General features: G+C 39.0%; 2 protein-coding genes across 4 annotated transcripts in view; one reads left to right on the forward strand and one right to left on the reverse strand.

The window, feature by feature from the left end:
- On the forward strand, positions 1 to 15,271 carry CCZ1 (CCZ1 vacuolar protein trafficking and biogenesis associated). The gene is made up of 15 exons (XM_075105032.1): positions 1 to 305; positions 1,988 to 2,085; positions 2,198 to 2,291; positions 2,389 to 2,463; positions 3,481 to 3,528; positions 4,155 to 4,238; positions 6,528 to 6,703; positions 7,342 to 7,423; positions 8,040 to 8,101; positions 9,027 to 9,138; positions 9,744 to 9,777; positions 10,130 to 10,247; positions 12,413 to 12,571; positions 13,675 to 13,802; positions 14,920 to 15,271. Exons 1-15 carry the CDS (start codon positions 192 to 194, stop codon positions 14,973 to 14,975), a joined length of 1,440 nt encoding a protein of 479 aa, XP_074961133.1. The 5' UTR covers positions 1 to 191; the 3' UTR covers positions 14,976 to 15,271.
- The window catches only part of LOC142062529 (radial spoke head 10 homolog B2-like), a 23,915-nt gene continuing 13,319 nt past the window's right edge, over positions 7,940 to 18,535 (reverse strand). For 2 of the 3 annotated variants that reach the window (XM_075105031.1, XM_075105028.1), the window contains exons 17-20: positions 18,350 to 18,401; positions 17,721 to 17,831; positions 16,424 to 16,619; positions 14,972 to 16,008 (exon numbers count right to left, since the gene is read on the reverse strand). In XM_075105031.1, the coding sequence (XP_074961132.1) occupies positions 15,804 to 16,008; positions 16,424 to 16,619; positions 17,721 to 17,831; positions 18,350 to 18,401 (564 nt within the window). In that variant the 3' untranslated portion in view covers positions 14,972 to 15,803. Of the gene's footprint in view, positions 8,238 to 14,971; positions 16,009 to 16,423; positions 16,620 to 17,720; positions 17,832 to 18,349; positions 18,402 to 18,535 lie in introns of those variants that run through there. The other variant, XM_075105029.1, reaches the window with a different exon arrangement.

The following is an 18,535-nucleotide window of genomic DNA, read 5'->3' on the forward strand; positions in this document are numbered from 1 at the left end:
GCGGCGGGGGGCGCTGCGGAGCGCCGGGTCCCGCCGGGCCCCGGGAGCAGTTCCCGGACCGCACTGGGCTCTTCCGGGGCCGAGGAGGAAGGAGGAAGTGCTGTGGGGCCGGTGCCGGTGGAGGGCCCCGGGCTGCTCCCTGATGGTGTGTGGCGGCTGCCGGCCCCAGGCGCACTCGCTTCAGGCTCAGGATGGCGGCGGCGGCGGCGGCGGTGGCGGGGGGAGCCGGCCAGGAGAAGCAGCTCGCTCCGACTCTGCTCAGTTTCTTCATCTACAACCCCAAGCTGGGCCCAAAGGAAGGAGAGGTACCGGCGGGGGCGTCGAGGAGGGCACCTGCCGGCCGCGCTCTCCCCCGGCCTGGGCTGCGGCGGGGGGCCTGGGGCGGCCGTCCCTGCCCGAGGCCCGGACGCGGCGCCTCCCCGCCGGCTTGGCGTTTCCCCCCGCGGGGCGTCCCCGAGCGAAGGCGGGCGCGGGGAAGCGGCTTCGCCGTCTTCAGTGGGGACGGGGCAATTGCCGCGTACGCCCGGGCCTGTTTGTGCTTCAGAGCGAAAAGAGCAGGAACCGAGGGCGTTTGCAAGAGTAGCGCGTGAGATGGTGCGGGTGAGGGGCTGGCCTTGGCTGTAACTGTCTCTTAGATGTAACTTTTTCTAAAAATAGTATTCTCCAGGTAGATACAACGTTGTAGAACGCCTAGTGTTTAACTGAGTTAAATTCAAGTTATTGGTAGTATTTTCTTGCTACTGTCATCTGTAATAAGTAGATTTAAGAAGCTATAGTTTCTATGACAACAGTGTATTGTCTTGTTCATGTGATAATCTTTACTTTTAATAGTTTTTGAACAGTGTTGTCCTTATTAATGACCGGGGTGGTGAGTCTGAGCGCACCCCCAGCAGGTCTGTGGGTGCCTCCAAACTGGGGGATGCTGGAGGGCAGGGCTCCTTTCACAGGGACCCCCGTGAGCTGGGGAAACAGGCTAGCAGAAACCTCACAGAGCTCAACAGGTGCAAATGCAGAGTCCCGTGTGTGGGATGAAATAATCTCATGCACTGTCAGCCCAGGCACTGACAGGGTAGAAAGCTGCTTTGCAGAACAGAACTGGGCAGTCCTAGCGAACAACAGGTCATACATGAATCAGCAGTGTACCCTTGTGGCAGTGGAAACTGACAGTGTACCAGGCTGTGGGAGCGAGCGTGTGTGAGCAGGTGGAGTGAAGTGATTGCTTCCCTGCTGTTCAGCACCTGTGGGACTGCTGGTGGGCGCTGTGTTCGACTGGGGCTTCCCAGAGTGGAAGAAACACTGACAAACTGAAGCAAGCCCTACGGAGGGCCCGTGAGTCGGTTGAGGCCACTGTGATGTACCATGAAAGCCTTAGATAACTGGATTTGTGCAGCCTGAAGAAGAGACGATGTGAAGGGGGTCTGATGGCTGGCTTCACCTGCCTAAAGGGTGGCTATGGAGGATGGAGTCAGGTTGTTCTTGAAGTGAAAGGATGAGAGGTAGTGGAAGAAGTTCCAGCAAGGGAAATTTTGATGAGATAAAAGAAAAAATCCTTCACAGTGAAGTGGTCATAAAGCAGCACAGGGCCTGGAAAGGTGGTGGAATACCTGTCTTTGGAGATATTAAAACCTTGACTTAAGGCTTTGACATAAGGCCTTGAGCAACCTGAGCTAGCTTTGAAGCTAGCCATGCTTTGATGTGGCTTTGAAGCTAGCCTTGCTTTGAACTAGCTGTGAAGTGACTAGGGCCTACGATTTAAACAGCCTTGACATTTATAAAGCATTTTGAGATATCCTGGGATGACTGACAACTTAAGTGTGCTTAAATATACCTTTTATCCATTTTACAGAAGCCAATTGAGGCACAAGATGAAATTCTGCCTAGGAAATTAAGAGAATAAAGTTAAAAAACAAGCAAACCATGAACTTAATATTCTTTACCTCTGATTCTGTTAAAATATATTTGCTTTGATTCTTTTTTCAAATTCTAGGAAGAAAAGAAGATTCTCTTCTATCACCCAAATGAAGTAGAAAAGAATGAAAAAATTAGAAATGTGGGACTATGTGAAGCTATAGTACAATTCACAAGGTATGAAGCTTGCATGGCTCATGGTATTAGCGCAAGCACTCTATTTTCCCAGTCATATGCCGCCGCCTTGTGTCTATAAATATCTATGTCTACATCTGTGTTTTGTTTCCAGGACCTTTAGTCCAACAAAACCTGCAAAATCCCTACATACGCAGAAAAATAGACAATTTTTCCATGAACCTGAAGAAAACTTCTGGATGGTCATGGTACTTATGCATGTGATATGAATATTTCTAAAACATCATATCGCAATGTTCTCAATGCATTCTGCATTGTCTAATACCAGCCTGTTCCACTTCCTAGGTTGTACGGAATCCCATAATAGAAAAACACAAAGATGGAAAGCCAGTCTATGAATATCAAGAAGAAGAATTACTGGTAATACTGAACTTTTTCCTTTTTCTTTCTTTTGTTAATGGATTATATTGTATTTTAAGAGTACCTCCAGAAATATCTTAGTTTGATTCTTCTTGAACTGCTGCCAAATTATTTTGATATATATATCTGTGTATCTCCATAAATGGAAAAGGGCAAAGTACTTTTCAGTAAGTTTAAAGAGGAGAGCGAGATAGTAAATTATCCAGATAGCAGTTCAAGATCACCCAATAAACATCACAGTACAGCTGTGAGACTTTTAGCTTGGAATAGGCAAATATTTCTTAGGATCTCTCTGTTTAATAAAGTTCTTGCAAGACTTTAAATCTACGTATTTGTATTAGGTTTTAAGTATGCATGTTACTACGTTCTTAAGACTGCTAGTAATCTTTACTAATAATGTGGACAAACAAACAATTCATAACTATCATGGGATTTCTTGTCCAAACTGCAGTATCATTAGGTCAGTTTAATTGTATACAGGAAGACTATTTGGCCAGGTGGAGTAATATTTAAAAAGCTGGTTGCTTGTGCTTCCTCCATTCATTACAGTGTGCACTAGTTCTGTTCCTCACTGTGTTCTAAGAAAAGGATTGGTGCCAGACAAACAATAAAATAGTCTTTTTTTCATCTGGGTTAAGATACTAGCCTAATCAAAACCTGCTATTGGTGTCCTACCTCCTTTAGCCTTTGGCCTGGATGAAGAGAAAACTATCAGAATAAGTTCATTTTCACTAATCACTGGCCTTAGGGGAGGGCACTATTTGTAACTGATATCTTGTGCATCAGTTAATAAGGCGCTTTTGATATTAAATGTAAGGGGGGAAGGGACTCCCTTTATTGAAATAGTACTTTATAAGTACAAAGACATTTCTAGATGCTTAGTGAAAATGCTATTTAACTTTTCAGAGATTGATTTCTTGTGTTTGCTGGCTCTTTGACAACATGTTATGTGTAACTCAGCCAAATATTTGAAATTCTGCCTCTGCTTATGCTAATGTCTGGCTGTCTTTTCTGCAGGACAAGGTGTATAGTTCAGTCCTACAGCAGTGCTACAGCATGTACAAGGTAGTTAATACTAGAGGTTCCTTGTCTGGGCAGAGGAAGAGATCCTCAGGGTACCATTTGGACGTGCAAGCTCATCGTTGCTTTGACATTTTTGTCTCACTGCTATTGTCTGCTCTCTTTCTGAAACTGTAATGGTGTTAAGGGAAGAGAAAAATAAAGCTTCTGCAGTTACCTCTGCGGGTTCATTAGCGTACTGTAAAAATAAGAACCTTCTAATTTCTGTGAAGTCCAGATTTCTTCTATCATGGGCAGCTATACTACTGAGCATTTGATTTTGATGGTGTTTGATATATCTGTTGGAGAAACAATACTGGATAAAGGCCATCAATCTGGCTTTTACAAAGCAAGAGCGTAAGATACTTAAGCAACGCAGGTAAATTATTTATCTACCATTAAAGAATTTAGTTTGCTTTTCTAATTCTGCCTCTGCTGCCATATATACCTGGACTCTGCAACTCTGAGAGGGGTTTTTTCAATAAAGAAGGGATACATTTTGATCTGTGTGGAGCCCAAATACTGAGAAAGAGGAGCTGTACTGAAATCTAGCTACATTCATGGCCAAGTTATAAGAAATTATTGTAAATGATTACCCAACTGACTTGATTTTTTTTTTTTTAAACTATTAGCTTTTCAATGGCACATTCCTGAGGGCCATGGAAGATGGAGGTGTAAAAGTTCTAAAGGAGAGACTAGAGAAATTCTTCCATCGGGTAAGACCTTATTTTTCAGGCACATACAGTGTGATTCTGCATTGGAAATAAAATGCAAAAATCTCCTCTTACGTGGCTGCAGTGTAACTACAAAATGTAGGCAGTGGAAAAGGAGTAGTGGCAACACAAAAAGTCAGGTTACTAATTTTTTGAAGTAATTCCTGCTTCCTACTAACGTCATAGATTCTTTAAATGGAGATGAACCACAAGCAGGGCAGGGTTATGGCTTGATGGAACAGCTCAGCTGTTGGCTATTTTTTCTGATGGAGTCATGTTCATTCTTTGGAAATTCTACTTTAACATTTGAATTGGTTAGTGTGTGATCTACTTGAGTAACTGTTGCAGAATCATTCAGGTTGGAAGGAATCTGGAGAGGTCATCTAGTTCAGTCTCCTACTCAAAGTAGGGTAACAATGAAGTCAAACTAGGCTGCACGGTGCTTTGGCTGGTTGAGTCTTGAAAATAGCCAGGGATGGAGATTCTACAACCTGCATGCACAGACTTGAAGTCCCATAGTACTGGGAAGTAATGGATAACTGTCATTTTTAACTTGTCTGCCCCCCCACCCCCGTGGAATTAGTAGTCATGCCTGCTAAAGTTTCAGGAGATACTGCCTCGGTTATAACTAGTCTTCAGAACTCAATTTCAATATTTAAAAGCAAATGTGTTAGTGAAAGGATGGAAAGCAAAACCTATTTCTGAGCAAGAAATCCATCAAATATTATTCAGGTATTTTTCACATAAAGTAACTGACTGAGTAGTAATGTCTGGCAGAATTTTGAGTTCCTACATGAAAAGTTTCAGCAAGCTAGCTTTAAAAGATAGCAATCAAGTGTTTGTCTGCCCTCATTTTTCTTGTTTGCACAGAAGGAAACAGAGGACTGCTGTCAGCAGTTAATTCTCTTGTGGTAGAGGTGCAAATAATCGTATCTCTGATAATGATGGAGTGTAGACACTGTATGCTGGTGTTTAAAATTTTGTTCTCAATAGGTTTTTAGAATCACACAATGTTGTGACAATAAACAAAAGTACAATTCAGTTTGATTTTAGGACAGCCTTCTCTTGTGGGTTTCGGGGCAGGGGGTTGCTTGGTTTTTGAAGGACTATCATAGACTCTAGAACAAATGCTGTTGACACAAGGAGTACATGTTTGATTAGCTGGTGTATACTTCTGTCTAGACTAAATTAAAAAATAGCACATGGCAAAAAGGGAAGTAAGATCTTTATCTTTAAAACATTGTTTTTCTTTTCAGTTCCTACTGAAGATAAAACAGTAATCGCTATAGGGAAAGAAATCCAAGGAGAATATGTTTCTCAGAGAATTAGAATTTTAGGGAATTAGACATGCTTAAAAAAGCTTGGTCATGCAAGTTGTTTTGTTATAACCCTGTTGAATAAATTGGCTATGTGTTACTGGCAGGCTTGGACTGCACTGAAACTCTGAAAGGAAATGAGTCTTAGATTACAAACTGTGACAGAGATCTGTCATACCGTTTGTCTAAGTATTTTACTTGTTTTCTTCGTAATGTGAAATGACTGTAGAGGGGGCCATTGGGTAACTCATCTTTCACAGAGCTGAGCATTTGATAGCACATTTGAAGTCTCTTGGTAAAGGTTACTGTCTACCAAGAAAGAGAATAATAGAAATTATATTTTCTTTTGCACATTGAAAACTAATGGATTTATCTCCTAATATTTCTACAGAGTTAGTTCTGAAATTAAATATTAGTAAGATAGGCTGTGGTTTCTTATTCTCTGAGAAGATCTTGAACTAGCCTTAAAAGCTGTTGTCGCTACGATTAAATAATAGCAAGCTGACACCTGGAATCATATTAACACATAAAACATAGAGTAGTTTGGGTTCGAAGGGACCTTTAAAGGTCACCTAGTCCAACCCCCCTGCCGTGAGCAGGGACATCTTCAACTAGGTCAGGTTGCTCAGAGCCCCGTCCAACCCGACCTTGAATGTTTCCAGGATGAGGCATCTACCACCCCTCTGGGCAACCTGTGCCAGTGTTTCACCACCCTCATTGTAAGAAATTTCTTCCTAATATCTAGTCTGAATCTACGTTCTTTTAGTTTAAAACCATTACTCCTTGTCCTATCACTATAGGCCCTCCTAAAAAGTCTGTCCCCGCATGAAGGAGTATGTCATACAAGCAGAACTGGAGGGGGGCATTTTTTGGATCATTAGTGTAGATTAATGGGGGCTATACTCAAATTTATCATTTAAATCTACAGATTGGAAGTTTTCTGAAGTCTAAAAGCCAACTGTCATTATTCTCCTAGTACTTGCAGACACTGCATTTACAGTCTTGCGATCTGTTGGATGTGTTTTGTGGAATCAGCTTCTTTCCACTGGATAAAATGACTTACTTGAAAATTCAGTCATTTATTAATAGGATGGAAGAAAGCCTGAACATAGTCAAGTATACTGCATTTCTGTACAACGACCAGCTTATCTGGTAGGTGCTTCGATAATTCTTTTGTCTTCAATTTCTCATCTATAAATGAGTGCCATCATAGCAAAGCTTCTGAATCAGTGAGAGAGATGCATGAAAATGAGAAAACTGAATGGTAGGATGAGTGATATATAAGAAAGGCATAGGTCTTTGCCTTCAAAATCTCTAACCTGTACGAAATGATTACTTCCAAGTTGGCTTGAGGAGCAGCCTAGAGAAGTGTCCTTGTCATTTACATCACAGAGAGCCTCTGTGAGTATACACAAGTTCCTCTGTAGGACCTTTTAGTACAGAAGATTAATTAAAGGATTGTTCTTTATATGGTTCTGAACCAGGAAGTCACAATGCTTGTGAATAGTTCTACTTAAAAATAGACTTAACAATAGCAAACTTCATCTCTGTTTAAATATTGTTCTATTTCTTTTCTGGTGCACGGCCAATTTAGATGCATGTTGCACATTTGCTAAAGCAAATAAACTAACATTTCATTTAAAAAAATGTGGGATTTAATCTACTGAGACACTGAAACGTTGCTACCCAGGTTTGGTATGTGCTTTGCCTGACTTTTTGTTAGAGGAAAACCTGTGATCTGAACTTAAGGCTAAGATCACTTGCGTTTCTTTCTCTCCCTGATGTTCTAGGAGTGGACTTGAACAAGATGACATGAGAATTTTGTACAAATATCTCACAACATCTCTGTTTCCGAGGCACATGGAGCCTGAGGTATGGTAGTTGGTGGTTTTTTGGGAGTGGTGGGTGGAGGTTGTTGTTAGTTTTGATTTCTGTGTTTGGGTTTTTTTCTTTTGGTCTAGCTGGTACCACTAAGGGCTAAAATACCAAAGAGTATCTCTCTTCCCCTCCCCTCTTAAATTATAATTCAGGAATTCTGAGTTTTATTGCTTTCGGGGCACTTTACTAAACTCAGTAGTATTTGCACCTAACACAGTATGAATTGTGCTGACAATTTGAATATGGGATGGTGGTGGAGAGTTTACTGAATGTTGATACCTGGTGGCTGCTCAGTATTGCAAATTAATCACTTCAGCTCAATGACTAAACACGCCATGGAGTGCCATAAGACCCCATGGAGTTAGTTATCCCTCTCCCCATCAAAAAGGTCCATAGGCTAAGTTTTAAAAATCAATAAATGCAAAATCAGAATGCCCTGTTATATCAGCGTCTCTTACACTTTAGCTTTACCTCCTTCATATTACACAAAGTATGTCTCTTCATGAGTGGTAATTTCTGCAAATGGTTTACTTTGATTTAAAGACAGTCCATAAAGTGTAACAGAAAATATCTCTATGTTGTTTTTTTTCTGTGTCCTTTTTCACTTCAGTTAGCGGGAAGAGATTCTCCAATACGTGCTGAAATGCCTGGAAATCTACAACACTATGGAAGGTAGCTCTTGTTTACTGTCATCATCTACTGCTTTAAGGGTAAAATGTTTGGGAGGATAATGTGTGTTCTGAGTACCTATTCCACACACATTTCATTCCAGAGGGTCACACAGTAGTTGCAATGTAAAACTTGACCTCTGGAAAAAAAGAGAAAAGGCTTCATTAACATTACTGCATGGGGTTTTTTTCCCCACTGTTCTTAATGCACTGCATGAAAAATTTTGGAGGTGCTCCGGTCATTTCTTTTCGGTCAGGCACTTCACTTCAGGCAGAAGTGCAAATTTAATCTAGGGATTTATCTATTTATTTTTCTTCTGTACTCGGCATATCAGAGTGGGGAATTCTGTACTTAAGGAACTGGCCAACATTAATTTGAATAATTGTGGGTTTGGACATCTTTCTTTAATCATGATAATTCCTCTTGCCTGATTTACTGTATTCTTTTTGGGATCAAGGCACTGGCACACACTCCCCTGCTCCTCTGCCAACCCCATAACTTCAGGTGCTTCTAATACACCACAGTTCCACATAAAACTATCTTGAATGTACTGTTGGAAAGCAAAGGAAGAATGCTTTCCCAGTAGCAATTAAAAAAAGGGTTTTTAAAGATAGTCACAACTTGAATGTGGAAAGAGTTTTGTTGTTGTTTCTTTGATGATCTGCACAGTTTATTTCCTTAGCGTTATTCTGGCTTTCTGAGCCTATTTCTGTAACTCTTTGGAGCATATGTGCAAATAATACTTTGAAAATGTAAGAGTGCTGAGATGATACATAAAGGGCTCTACACCCATCTGGAGAGCTGAGAACTCATTGTATTCAAATATATTCATACATTCAAGTAATTGCTAGTTTTGAAAATACTTGTTAAATAGGAAAAACTGAAATATAAGAATTCATAACATCTGGCCTATTGAATTATTTTCTAGGTTTCTTACTGGACCTTTAAATCTTAATGATCCAGAAGCAAAATGCCGTTTCCCCAAAATATTTGTTAACACTGATGACACTTATGAAGAGCTTCATTTAATTGTTTATAAGGTATTACATTTTTCACTGCAATTATTCCACAGAATTAGGAATGTATATACAATGAAGATGACAATGATGTGAAGTGCTTATGAATTGTATAGAAAGGTGCATTGATATGGCCAGGTTAAAGCAAAGAGACAGAACACTCTTCGCTGTTTCTAGCACCAAGCTTTAAAGCCCGAATCCTCTTTCCCCCCTCCTGTACCCTCCCCAAAACAAATAGCTGTTTTAGTAAAACAAAATACCACCTTCAGTTACTTTAAGTGGTTTCATACCTGGCTTTATGTATCATTAATCAATAAAAAACCCTACTTTTTAAAAAATGAAATGCAAGTTTCTTGCAGGCATATAACCTTGCATAAAATGCATTTTTAGCAAATTTTACCTTTCCCCTATAACTTAAAAACTGTTAACTGGGCTGAATTTTAAAAATCATAACTACCCTGTGTTGTGCAGGATTGCAAAGAGATTATACTATTTAAGTGCTACCTTTAAACTAGACGATTTTTTTTTAATTTAACTGGTTTACCTGTGTGTGACCTCACTGAAGTATTGTCATTGATTTGAGGTAACCTGTTGTAAATGCTTTTTTTGCTTTAACTTTTTTGTTCCAGGCCATGAGTGCAGCTGTCTGCTTTATGATTGATGGTAAGTACCTATTAGCAACACTTATTTGGCAAGACATAGTACAAAATGCTATTACATGCAACTGTTTTACTCTTGAAAAATACGTTAATTTATTTGAGTCTCTTCTTCGTGAGTGCTTTTATCAGTCTTTTGATTTTTGTCCCAGCAGTATAAATAACTCAATTTATACAATAAAATGACTAAATATTGCTTCAGTAAGCCATGCACTCTCAAAATCATCTGTAAGGTTATAATTAAGAGAGAAATCTGTCCTAGGACTCTCACTGATGTTTAAAGAAAACAACTACAGAAACTGTATCTTCAACTGTGGCAAGAGACTCTCATTTCTCCCTTTTCTTTACCCACTACGTAGCTTCAATTCCGCCTACGCTGGAGTTTTGCCGTAAACTGGACAGCATTGTTGGGCCTCAACTCACTGTGTTAGCATCAGACATATGTGAACAATACAACATCAACAAGAGAATGTCAGGGTTTGTACCACATCTCTGTTCCTGTTGCAATCCCTCATTAGTTTCTTAAAAAGCAGGTTTAACGAACTGCTTAAATAATGGTAACATGAGCCCAAATGGTGAAAGCATTGAGTTAACTGTGTACTTTAAACAATGTTTATCTATCTTTCTGCATCTTAAGCATTTATAAAGTGCCTGTTGTTGTTCTTACTTCAGGGAGACCTAAATATGCATACGTGTTAATTTAAGAATGTGTGGCCGCTGAAGCATTTTTCCTCTATGTGCGTAATTTTTGCAGGAAAAAAATCATGTAAATATTAAGATGAATTTCACTATTATCAATTCAGATTCTGCCTCCTCATCCCCCAGCTGTCAGCAGATGATTCAGATACAAGAGGTGGAACTTCTAGGTTTTGCTTCTTTCATACATGAACTGAAACTAGCTGACCCTTGGAGATGATGAGTTCTACAGATTACTGTGATTGCAGAAATAGATATAAGATGGCAAAAATGGCAGCTGAAGTTGTAGTCTTCTGTCACTGTCCCCCATGCTGAAGTAGAGAAACAGCACTTCCTGCAAAATCTTAACTTCATTCTTTCTAACTTTCCTTAAGGAAAACAGAATCTCATAATGTTCACAAATAGCCCTTGGGCTAGTAGAACATTTGAGTTTAAAAAAAAAATTTAAAAATATCACTGTCTTTGTGCCCACATCCTTCTTTGTGCTGATTTCCTTTGACTTCTCCTTTGACTTTCTGTGATTTTGTATAATGCTAAAGAACAACTGTATTTTTCACATCAAGTGGATACTGACACCACTAGCTGTGACTGCGTGTTGCCTTAGACACAAGAACTTACAGCTTGGCGTGTATGGAGCTCTTAACTGTTACAAATTCAAAAGGAAAACAAAGGTCTAGATACTAGAACAACTGCTTTATAGTTGAGTACTTTTTTCCAGAATTGCTGCTTCTTGAAGTGTTGACATGTATAGTAGGTGAGGAAAAAACTGTCTTATTTTTTCTGTTTTGCAGGACTAAGGTAACTGCTTGAGGGGCAAAAAAAAAAAAAGTCAAATGGAAAAGGATGAGGATGTAATGCTTTGGAAAATATACTTAACTACAGCTGACTTTCCATACAATTGTATTTATTTTTAGATAGTTGTTAGTTGGGGAAGCAAGAACAGCATTGCATATGACAACCAAAGAGGAATTAAACCAAAGATAGGTGTGTGACTGAATTTATTTAGTGGTAGCCTGCCAAATCAGCAAAATCGCAGGGTATAGAATAGGATGTGCTTGGAATTGTGCCAACCTACTAAATCATTAAACTTGGGGTTTTTTAATGTCATCTGGGACCGGCCTTGGCAACTTTAACTCTTTTAAAGTTTAATGCCGTGGTGTCCTGAAAACATGATACAGTTTATTGACACTAACGCATCTGGGTGACAGAGAGTGAGGGTATCTAGTTGTTTGCTAAGGTGAGTGGTGTCATCACAGTATCTCCCTGATTCTAAATAATACATAGCCTGAAGCACCAACTGCTATAGCCAGTTTTTGCCAGTCTGAATTTGTTGTGACTTCTACCAAAACTACAGCTCTAAGTGGCAGATTTTATATTAACTTAGTAAAAGAAGAAATGGAGGAAGACTGCCATGACAGGAGTTTGAAATAATCTCTTGATTGGCACACACTAATGATGGGGGGAAGAGTTCTTTCTTTTGACTGTAACAAATAACAATGACATGAGTGGGAGATTACTTATTAGGCAAATTAAAGACCTAGCATCCATTCAAACCAGATTGGACTGGCATCGGGGAGCAAGGAAACAAAACGGGGACAGAGAGAAAACAGCTCATTAGAAAAACACAAACTACTACTGGGAAGTGGGGCAAGGCCTTTAGACTCTCCTGTGGCTATTTACTATCAACCTAAGCAGCGGAAGGGGAGAAGCTGGTTGGTTTTGCAGGCTTGCTTGCCTTTTTTTTTATTTTGGTTTTTTTTTTAATTTTCAAAGAAAAAAAAAGTGTTACAATGAAGTTTGATCATGCCACAAGCCTTACTGGTCTCTCCAGTGGGAAGATAACTTTAGGATGTCTAAGCAAGCTTGCACTGGCTAGTTACCTGCTCTCTGTGAAGCCTGTGCTTATGCAGTATTCACAAGTCACTTTTTTTTTTTAATCTTCTTAGGGCTGAGAAGGAGCCTCAGTTTAAGTTTATCTATTTCAATCACATGAACCTGGCAGAGAAAAGCACCATTCACATGAGGAAAACACCCAGTGTATCACTTGCATCTGTTCACCCTGACCTGATGAAGATTCTCGGTGACATCAACAGTGACTTCTCCAGGTAATGCTTAACTATTAAATAGTCTGTAACTCCTTCTGTCAAGTGGATTTTTTTCACAAGTGAAGCTTTCGTGTCTTTTTGTTCATGGATGGCTATTCATAGCTCTGAGATAAATGGTGTAACATAAGTCATATCTGGTATTCTGTGTTGGTTTAGAAATAGTCCTAAACAAAACTTCTATTGTCACTTAAAAATAATAATGAAAAGAAGGGGCAGGGCCCCTATCCAAGAAAATATCTAATCTATTTGAAGCTTCGGAGTAGCCATAACAAATTTAGACGGGATGTGAAGCCTAGTGCTTTTGCACTTAAGTCTGTCTAATCTCTGGATAAGTAGTATAAAGGAAAGGGAAACCTCCTCCTGCCTGTATTATACCCTCCCCTGAAACAGCTGGCCGCCTTTAGGGATTAGGCAATAGATGAAATGCAAATGTTGCAGTTACTGCAGTACTGCTGATAAGAGAAGATAATTGGCTGCTTGTCAGTGGGTATTGTGCTTCAAGGTGGGAGAGACCCTCTGTCACTATAAAAATTAATAAAGAACATGAAAATGCTGAATGATTGTCATGTCTGTAACTCTAGCAACTTTCCCACTCTGCTAAGGACAAGGTTTTCCTTTTTCTAGAAATGAAAAACGAATGTTTCTTCATATTGAGGAAGTACTGGGTTAGTGACAGCTTTATGTAATATATCTAGTTATTGAGCATGGTTTAGTTCTAGGTTTAACAATTAGGTATGTGAAAGCTTAGCATCACCATACCATCTCCAACTTCTGTTATTAGGTCACTGTGTAGCAAATCATAAGTCTATGAAGTATGTCCTTAACAGCCTGGAGGATAGGTGTTTTCTTCAGAGCACTGGAGTGTTTGGCTGATGGACAAATTAATAATTTACTCATCTGGGGATGTATTTGTCCTAAGCAGCCATTTATGAAGCCTTCATCCTGGATTGCTGCATTATGTCTAAGTTAGTATTGGTTGTCTCTCTTTGATACTGCACAACCACAACAATTTGTTATATTAAGCTGTCCTAATGGTTACAAATAAAGTTGTTGAAGATGAACTTGCTGCCACCTTCTTTTTTACTTTCTAAAACTTCTTTCAGAGTTGATGAAGATGAGGAAATTATTGTGAAGGCAATGAGTGATTACTGGGTAGTTGGGAAAAAGTCTGACCAGCGAGAACTGTATGTTATTTTGAATCAAAAAAATGCAAATCTGATTGAAGTTAATGGTAAGGATTGGTTTTTTTATTACCTTTAAATACAGTTACTACTAAAATGTATGTTCCTGGAGAAGTAATAAAATCCATCTCACAAGAAGTCTAGAGAGGGATTGATCTATGATAGACCAGGTAAGTTTGCATAAGGTTTTAGACTGGCTTCTACCAGCTGTAAAAGAACAGCATAAATATTCAGCATTCTTAATTATTAATCAGTCATTCTTCCTCCTTCATATAATAGAAGAGAGCTCTGTGAGCTTAGCTTAGGAGTAATCAATGAAGTGTCTTACAGGTGAGAGATGAACATGTTTACATCTGAGTTAGGTTTTGTCAGCGATCCATGTGTAGGTTACTTATACATAATGTCTATCCTGTTAGTGATTCTCATTACATTGTTGTCTTGTTTCTAAACGCTGTTTTGAGAATGATTTGCTATAATTAAGAGTGCAAATTAACATTAAGATGCAAAAGCTTTTAAACAGACTAAGAGAAATGGCAGTTTGAATCTTACTTGCAGCAATTTGAGGGATCTGTTTTAATAGGAGGCAATGTGCGCACTTGGATGATGGGAAAGAAGTAATACTTTTCCAGACCAAAGCCTAGCAACGTAAATTTTAAAAGGTGGAATGAGTTGCATGACCTACACAATGATTTCTAATTGTCTTTCAGGATCAAACCTGCGATATAGAAACAGTAAATGAGTGTTTCTGTGCCTGATAAACTTAGGAAGTACTGCAAAAGTTTTGCTGACTTGATTTATTGTACCAGACTACACTAATCCCCCCTTCCCCTGAAAAGGGATTACAATATAATTCCTTGTGTTCTACTGAAGTATTCTGCTGGTGCAGTGTACAAGTTTGACAGGATGAATGGCCCAGCAGCAAACTCAAACCATCATTTACACTTTAGCCACTTAGAATAGAATGCACCTTTCAGGCAGTGTGAAAGGTCAGACTTGACTCACTTCTCTTACTGAAGACAGAATAAAATTAAGTGTATTTCTATTTTAGGAACTCCTTGGGTGTTTTTTCTGTTTCAATTTAATCCTCCTTGCTGATCCCCAAGGTTTTTCTTGCAGAGGTTCCTGTAAAATATCATACTGAAATACCTTATTTTTATTTTTTTACAGAAGAAGTGAAGAAACTTTGTGCAACACAGTTCAATAATATTTTCTTCTTGGATTGATCTGCAAAGGGCTGATTTATTGAAGATGTCAATGTCAGAGACTTGTTCAACATGAAAAGTTATCAGTCATATTATTGACTGGAATAATGACAATAGTAAAGCAATACTTGCTTTGTAAGAATCAAAATTTCTACTAAAATCTGTAAACTCTGATCATAAAATTTTTAGATTTTAAAAATGTTTATGTGCAAACTAATTAAAACCCAGTCTGAATTCATCTGTACCATTCCATTCTGATATCGTTATGTGAATATTTTACTGGAAAATAAAAAATAATTGTTACACTTTTAAGGGCATCTTTTTGTTTTCCTGTGTTCATTTGCATCATTGTGTGACTTTCTGCTAATTTTCTACAATGTGAAACTAGGCTGGTTACAAAAGACCCCCGAACAAAGAACATTCTAGGCTGACCTGTTCTTTGCAGATTCTGCTTCAGCCTGATTTACGGTCTTTGTCAGATTCTTACATACTTGTTTATATGCACTATTTCAGTCAAATCATGTTTTAAGCAGAAACCACTTCATTGGGACATACACTTGTGACAAGACGCCAGTTCTTGTATCAGCTTAACACTGAGGGAATTTTTAGGTGCAAGTCAACTATTGACTTCTGGAAGTTTGTTTAAGGGGTTACACTCGCGTAAATGACTGTATTCTCTATCCCAAGAACGTTGACATAAGAGCAGACAGTTTCCCTCTGAAATCAGCAAGTCTTGTGCATACAGTTTTATTGTACTTGTATTTTAGACCTTACTGTATGTGTGGTTCTTGTTGGGTTTGTTATTCACAGAGTACTTACTTGAAGCTTCAGTAGTTCTCAGCAGAAAATTTATTTCTTCTTTTTCTTTTTGCCAGCAAGCACCTTGGTAACAACTGCAGGTGCTACGCTGGGTGCCTCTTCTTTCGGAGAGGGCACTAACTCTGTGACAGGTTCCTCTAACTCTTTAAAATCTGCACTCCTGGAGTAAAATGTTTTTTCTGCTGCAGCTGCTTCTTGCCTTTTTGCCTCTTCTGCTTCTCTTCCAGCAATAAGTCTGAGAGAACAACGTTTAAATTTAATGTACTGCAAGAGAGGGGAGACGCTGATACTGGCTAAGCAACTACAGCTACGTTCATAGCATGAGCAGTATAAACTCTCATATTGTAGAGAATCAGAAAATCAGCCTAGTTCACTTCAAGTCTGACTTACAGTAAGTAAAAAGAAGGTCTTAACTGCCTTTACAGAGAGCAGGGCTCAGGTGCCAGGAGATACCAGAGAGTTGAGAGTTCTGTAAGTCTGTATTTGTTACTCCCAAAAGTAACAGAAGTCATGTTCTGGATGTTGCTTATTATACCTGGATGAGTTTGTTTTCCCAGTTACAATACTACCTTATTAAAGCACGCTTCTCATTTTCAGTAATTTTTGTTAGTAAAAGAGATCCCTACTTCAAGATAAGATACAATACTTACTTTGCCAGCTCCTCATCCTTGATCCTTCTCAGTTCAGCTAATTCAGCATCCCCTCTTTGATTTTCTTTTATTTTTGACCTCAGCACTTTTTCATGCTGGTAGGCAGGAAAGACCTTTGTTGTAAAAAAGATTTGCACCTGACGCATCCACATGCTAAATTCCTCGTCATATTCAGGTTTGGTTCCTTTTGGTTCATCTGCAACATGTAAATTAAACATGTTTATTTAGCAGGGCGCTTCTATTTCAAATGTGTTTTGGGCTATAGTATTTCAGACTTGATATTCTGCAATGGTAAAGTCTGGCTTCTGTATGGTACAGAAGATGACAACCGTGAGAAACTTTTAACTGATGCATGTAAAAGGGGATGGGCCTTTTGTGAGGCTTCAGAGTGACTTGTCCCTGGGAATGGCATCAAAAGACTATGAATTCATTCTCCCCTTAATTCTCCCCTTTAATTCTATGGTAGATGTCTTCTGTAGTGATCTGATGACAGTTCAGTATCCATGACTCCTGTGCACAGGGGAACAGAGGAATGAATGTGACTACCTGAAAGGAGAGAATTGCATGCAAGCATCCAGTTGCAGTGACTGTCAAAAAATAAGCTGGACCCAGCTGCTGGTTCTTTAAGAAACAATGTTTTTTCAGATCTGTAACTTTTCAGTCATCAGATCTCAGTGAAAGAGCTGATGACTACACAAAGATCCTTGTCTACCTCTGTTCTTGGGTTTGGGTTCTTTATCTGTAGAAAACATTTAACAAGCACAAAAACCAACCCTGATGAGATCTGCTCATCAGCCAGAAGGGAGATGGTATAAAAGGTTACTAGCCTCAACACAGGAAAATGCTCTCACTAATTTCTCTTCTGCATGAATGTTGGCCTGTCATAACATAAGACACCTTCTCCCAGCTAATGGTGGCACGCCGTTTATAATAATTTGTATATTAAGTAAAAGAAGCAAGGCATAGCAGTAATATCTTTTATTTGTCTAAGACATTGAGCTTCTCATAGAGTAAATACAAATTACAAATTACAGCTTACAGATACCCTACAAATAAAATATGGCATTTTAAAATTAGGAAACTACTTAAGTCAGCACTTAAATGTCTCAATTATTAACTTTCATTTTCTTTTAAAAATGTCTTTTAAAAACTTTTTAAAGTATCTTCCTCCAGAAATAATGCTCATTTACTGCCCTCTTGTGACAAGCTGCAATCTGCATATACAATTAAAATGTCACAATTCAAGAGCTACAAGGGATTTTTTTGTGTTAGTCTTAAAACAGTTGGACTGCTTTACCTGTCAATTCCTTTGCTGGACAGAAATCTTGTTCTTTTTCTGCATCCCAGGTGAACAATGATGGAACATCTCTGAAATCTCCATGAGTTGTGTGAAATGAGTGGACAGTATCTGATATTGCAAAGAAAGAAAATTAAAATTTCTGAAGTCTATAATTCTGTGCATTAAATATCAGGTTTGATCTTCAGCACAAACAAATATAAATTGTCATCTGCCCTTACAGCTAGACCTGTGGTTGAAATACTTCTGTACTGATGGAAAGTTTGTTTATAATGAAGGCACAGTGCACAGTTCAGTGTCCCGTTTCCATGCCCAAATGAGTGGAACAGAACAGGAAAGTTTTTAAAAGCCTTTAAGTTATTTTTAAGGAAAATGTGATAGCTTCTAATTAAAAATCACAAAAAGTTCAGATTCAAAACTTGCCCAGCTATCTGTGTATAGCAGGCATGGAAAGCTAAACAGAAGCCTTGTCATAACTGCCAAACTGAATGAGGCTACCCTCTGTAATTGCAATACATCCAGCTGTTTCAATGATCAGCTACTGTTTTAATCATCTTTAAAGCTGTAGAAAGAGTGAACCTCCTCTAGCACCACTGCTTATAGATGCTTATGGTAACCACAGTACTCACCCAGTAGAAATTCTTGAAGAGAATGCCCTCTGTCTTCACAAGGTCTCAGTGACTGACAAGAAGTTTTAAATTAAGTTGCTAAATGCCTGGACTTGTGTTCAAATTAAAAAGTGAAATCACATATCCATTTCAGTCATGCAAAGTCCTATCTCCAAAGCACTCTGCCAACCAAATGCATCCCACAAT

Source organism: Phalacrocorax aristotelis, chromosome 10, assembly GCF_949628215.1.
Source record: "Phalacrocorax aristotelis chromosome 10, bGulAri2.1, whole genome shotgun sequence".
In the NCBI taxonomy this organism is placed as follows: Eukaryota; Metazoa; Chordata; class Aves; order Suliformes; family Phalacrocoracidae; genus Phalacrocorax; species Phalacrocorax aristotelis.

Coding starts and splice junctions, on each gene's coding strand:
- CCZ1 (XM_075105032.1), top strand. CDS start 192: ATGGCGGCGGCGGCGGCGGCGGTGGCGGGGGGAGCCGGCCAGGAGAAG. Junction 7,424..8,039: donor CGAGGCACATGGAGCCTGAG/GTATGGTAGTTG, acceptor TTTTCACTTCAG/TTAGCGGGAAGAGATTCTCC. Junction 12,572..13,674: donor ATCAACAGTGACTTCTCCAG/GTAATGCTTAAC, acceptor AACTTCTTTCAG/AGTTGATGAAGATGAGGAAA.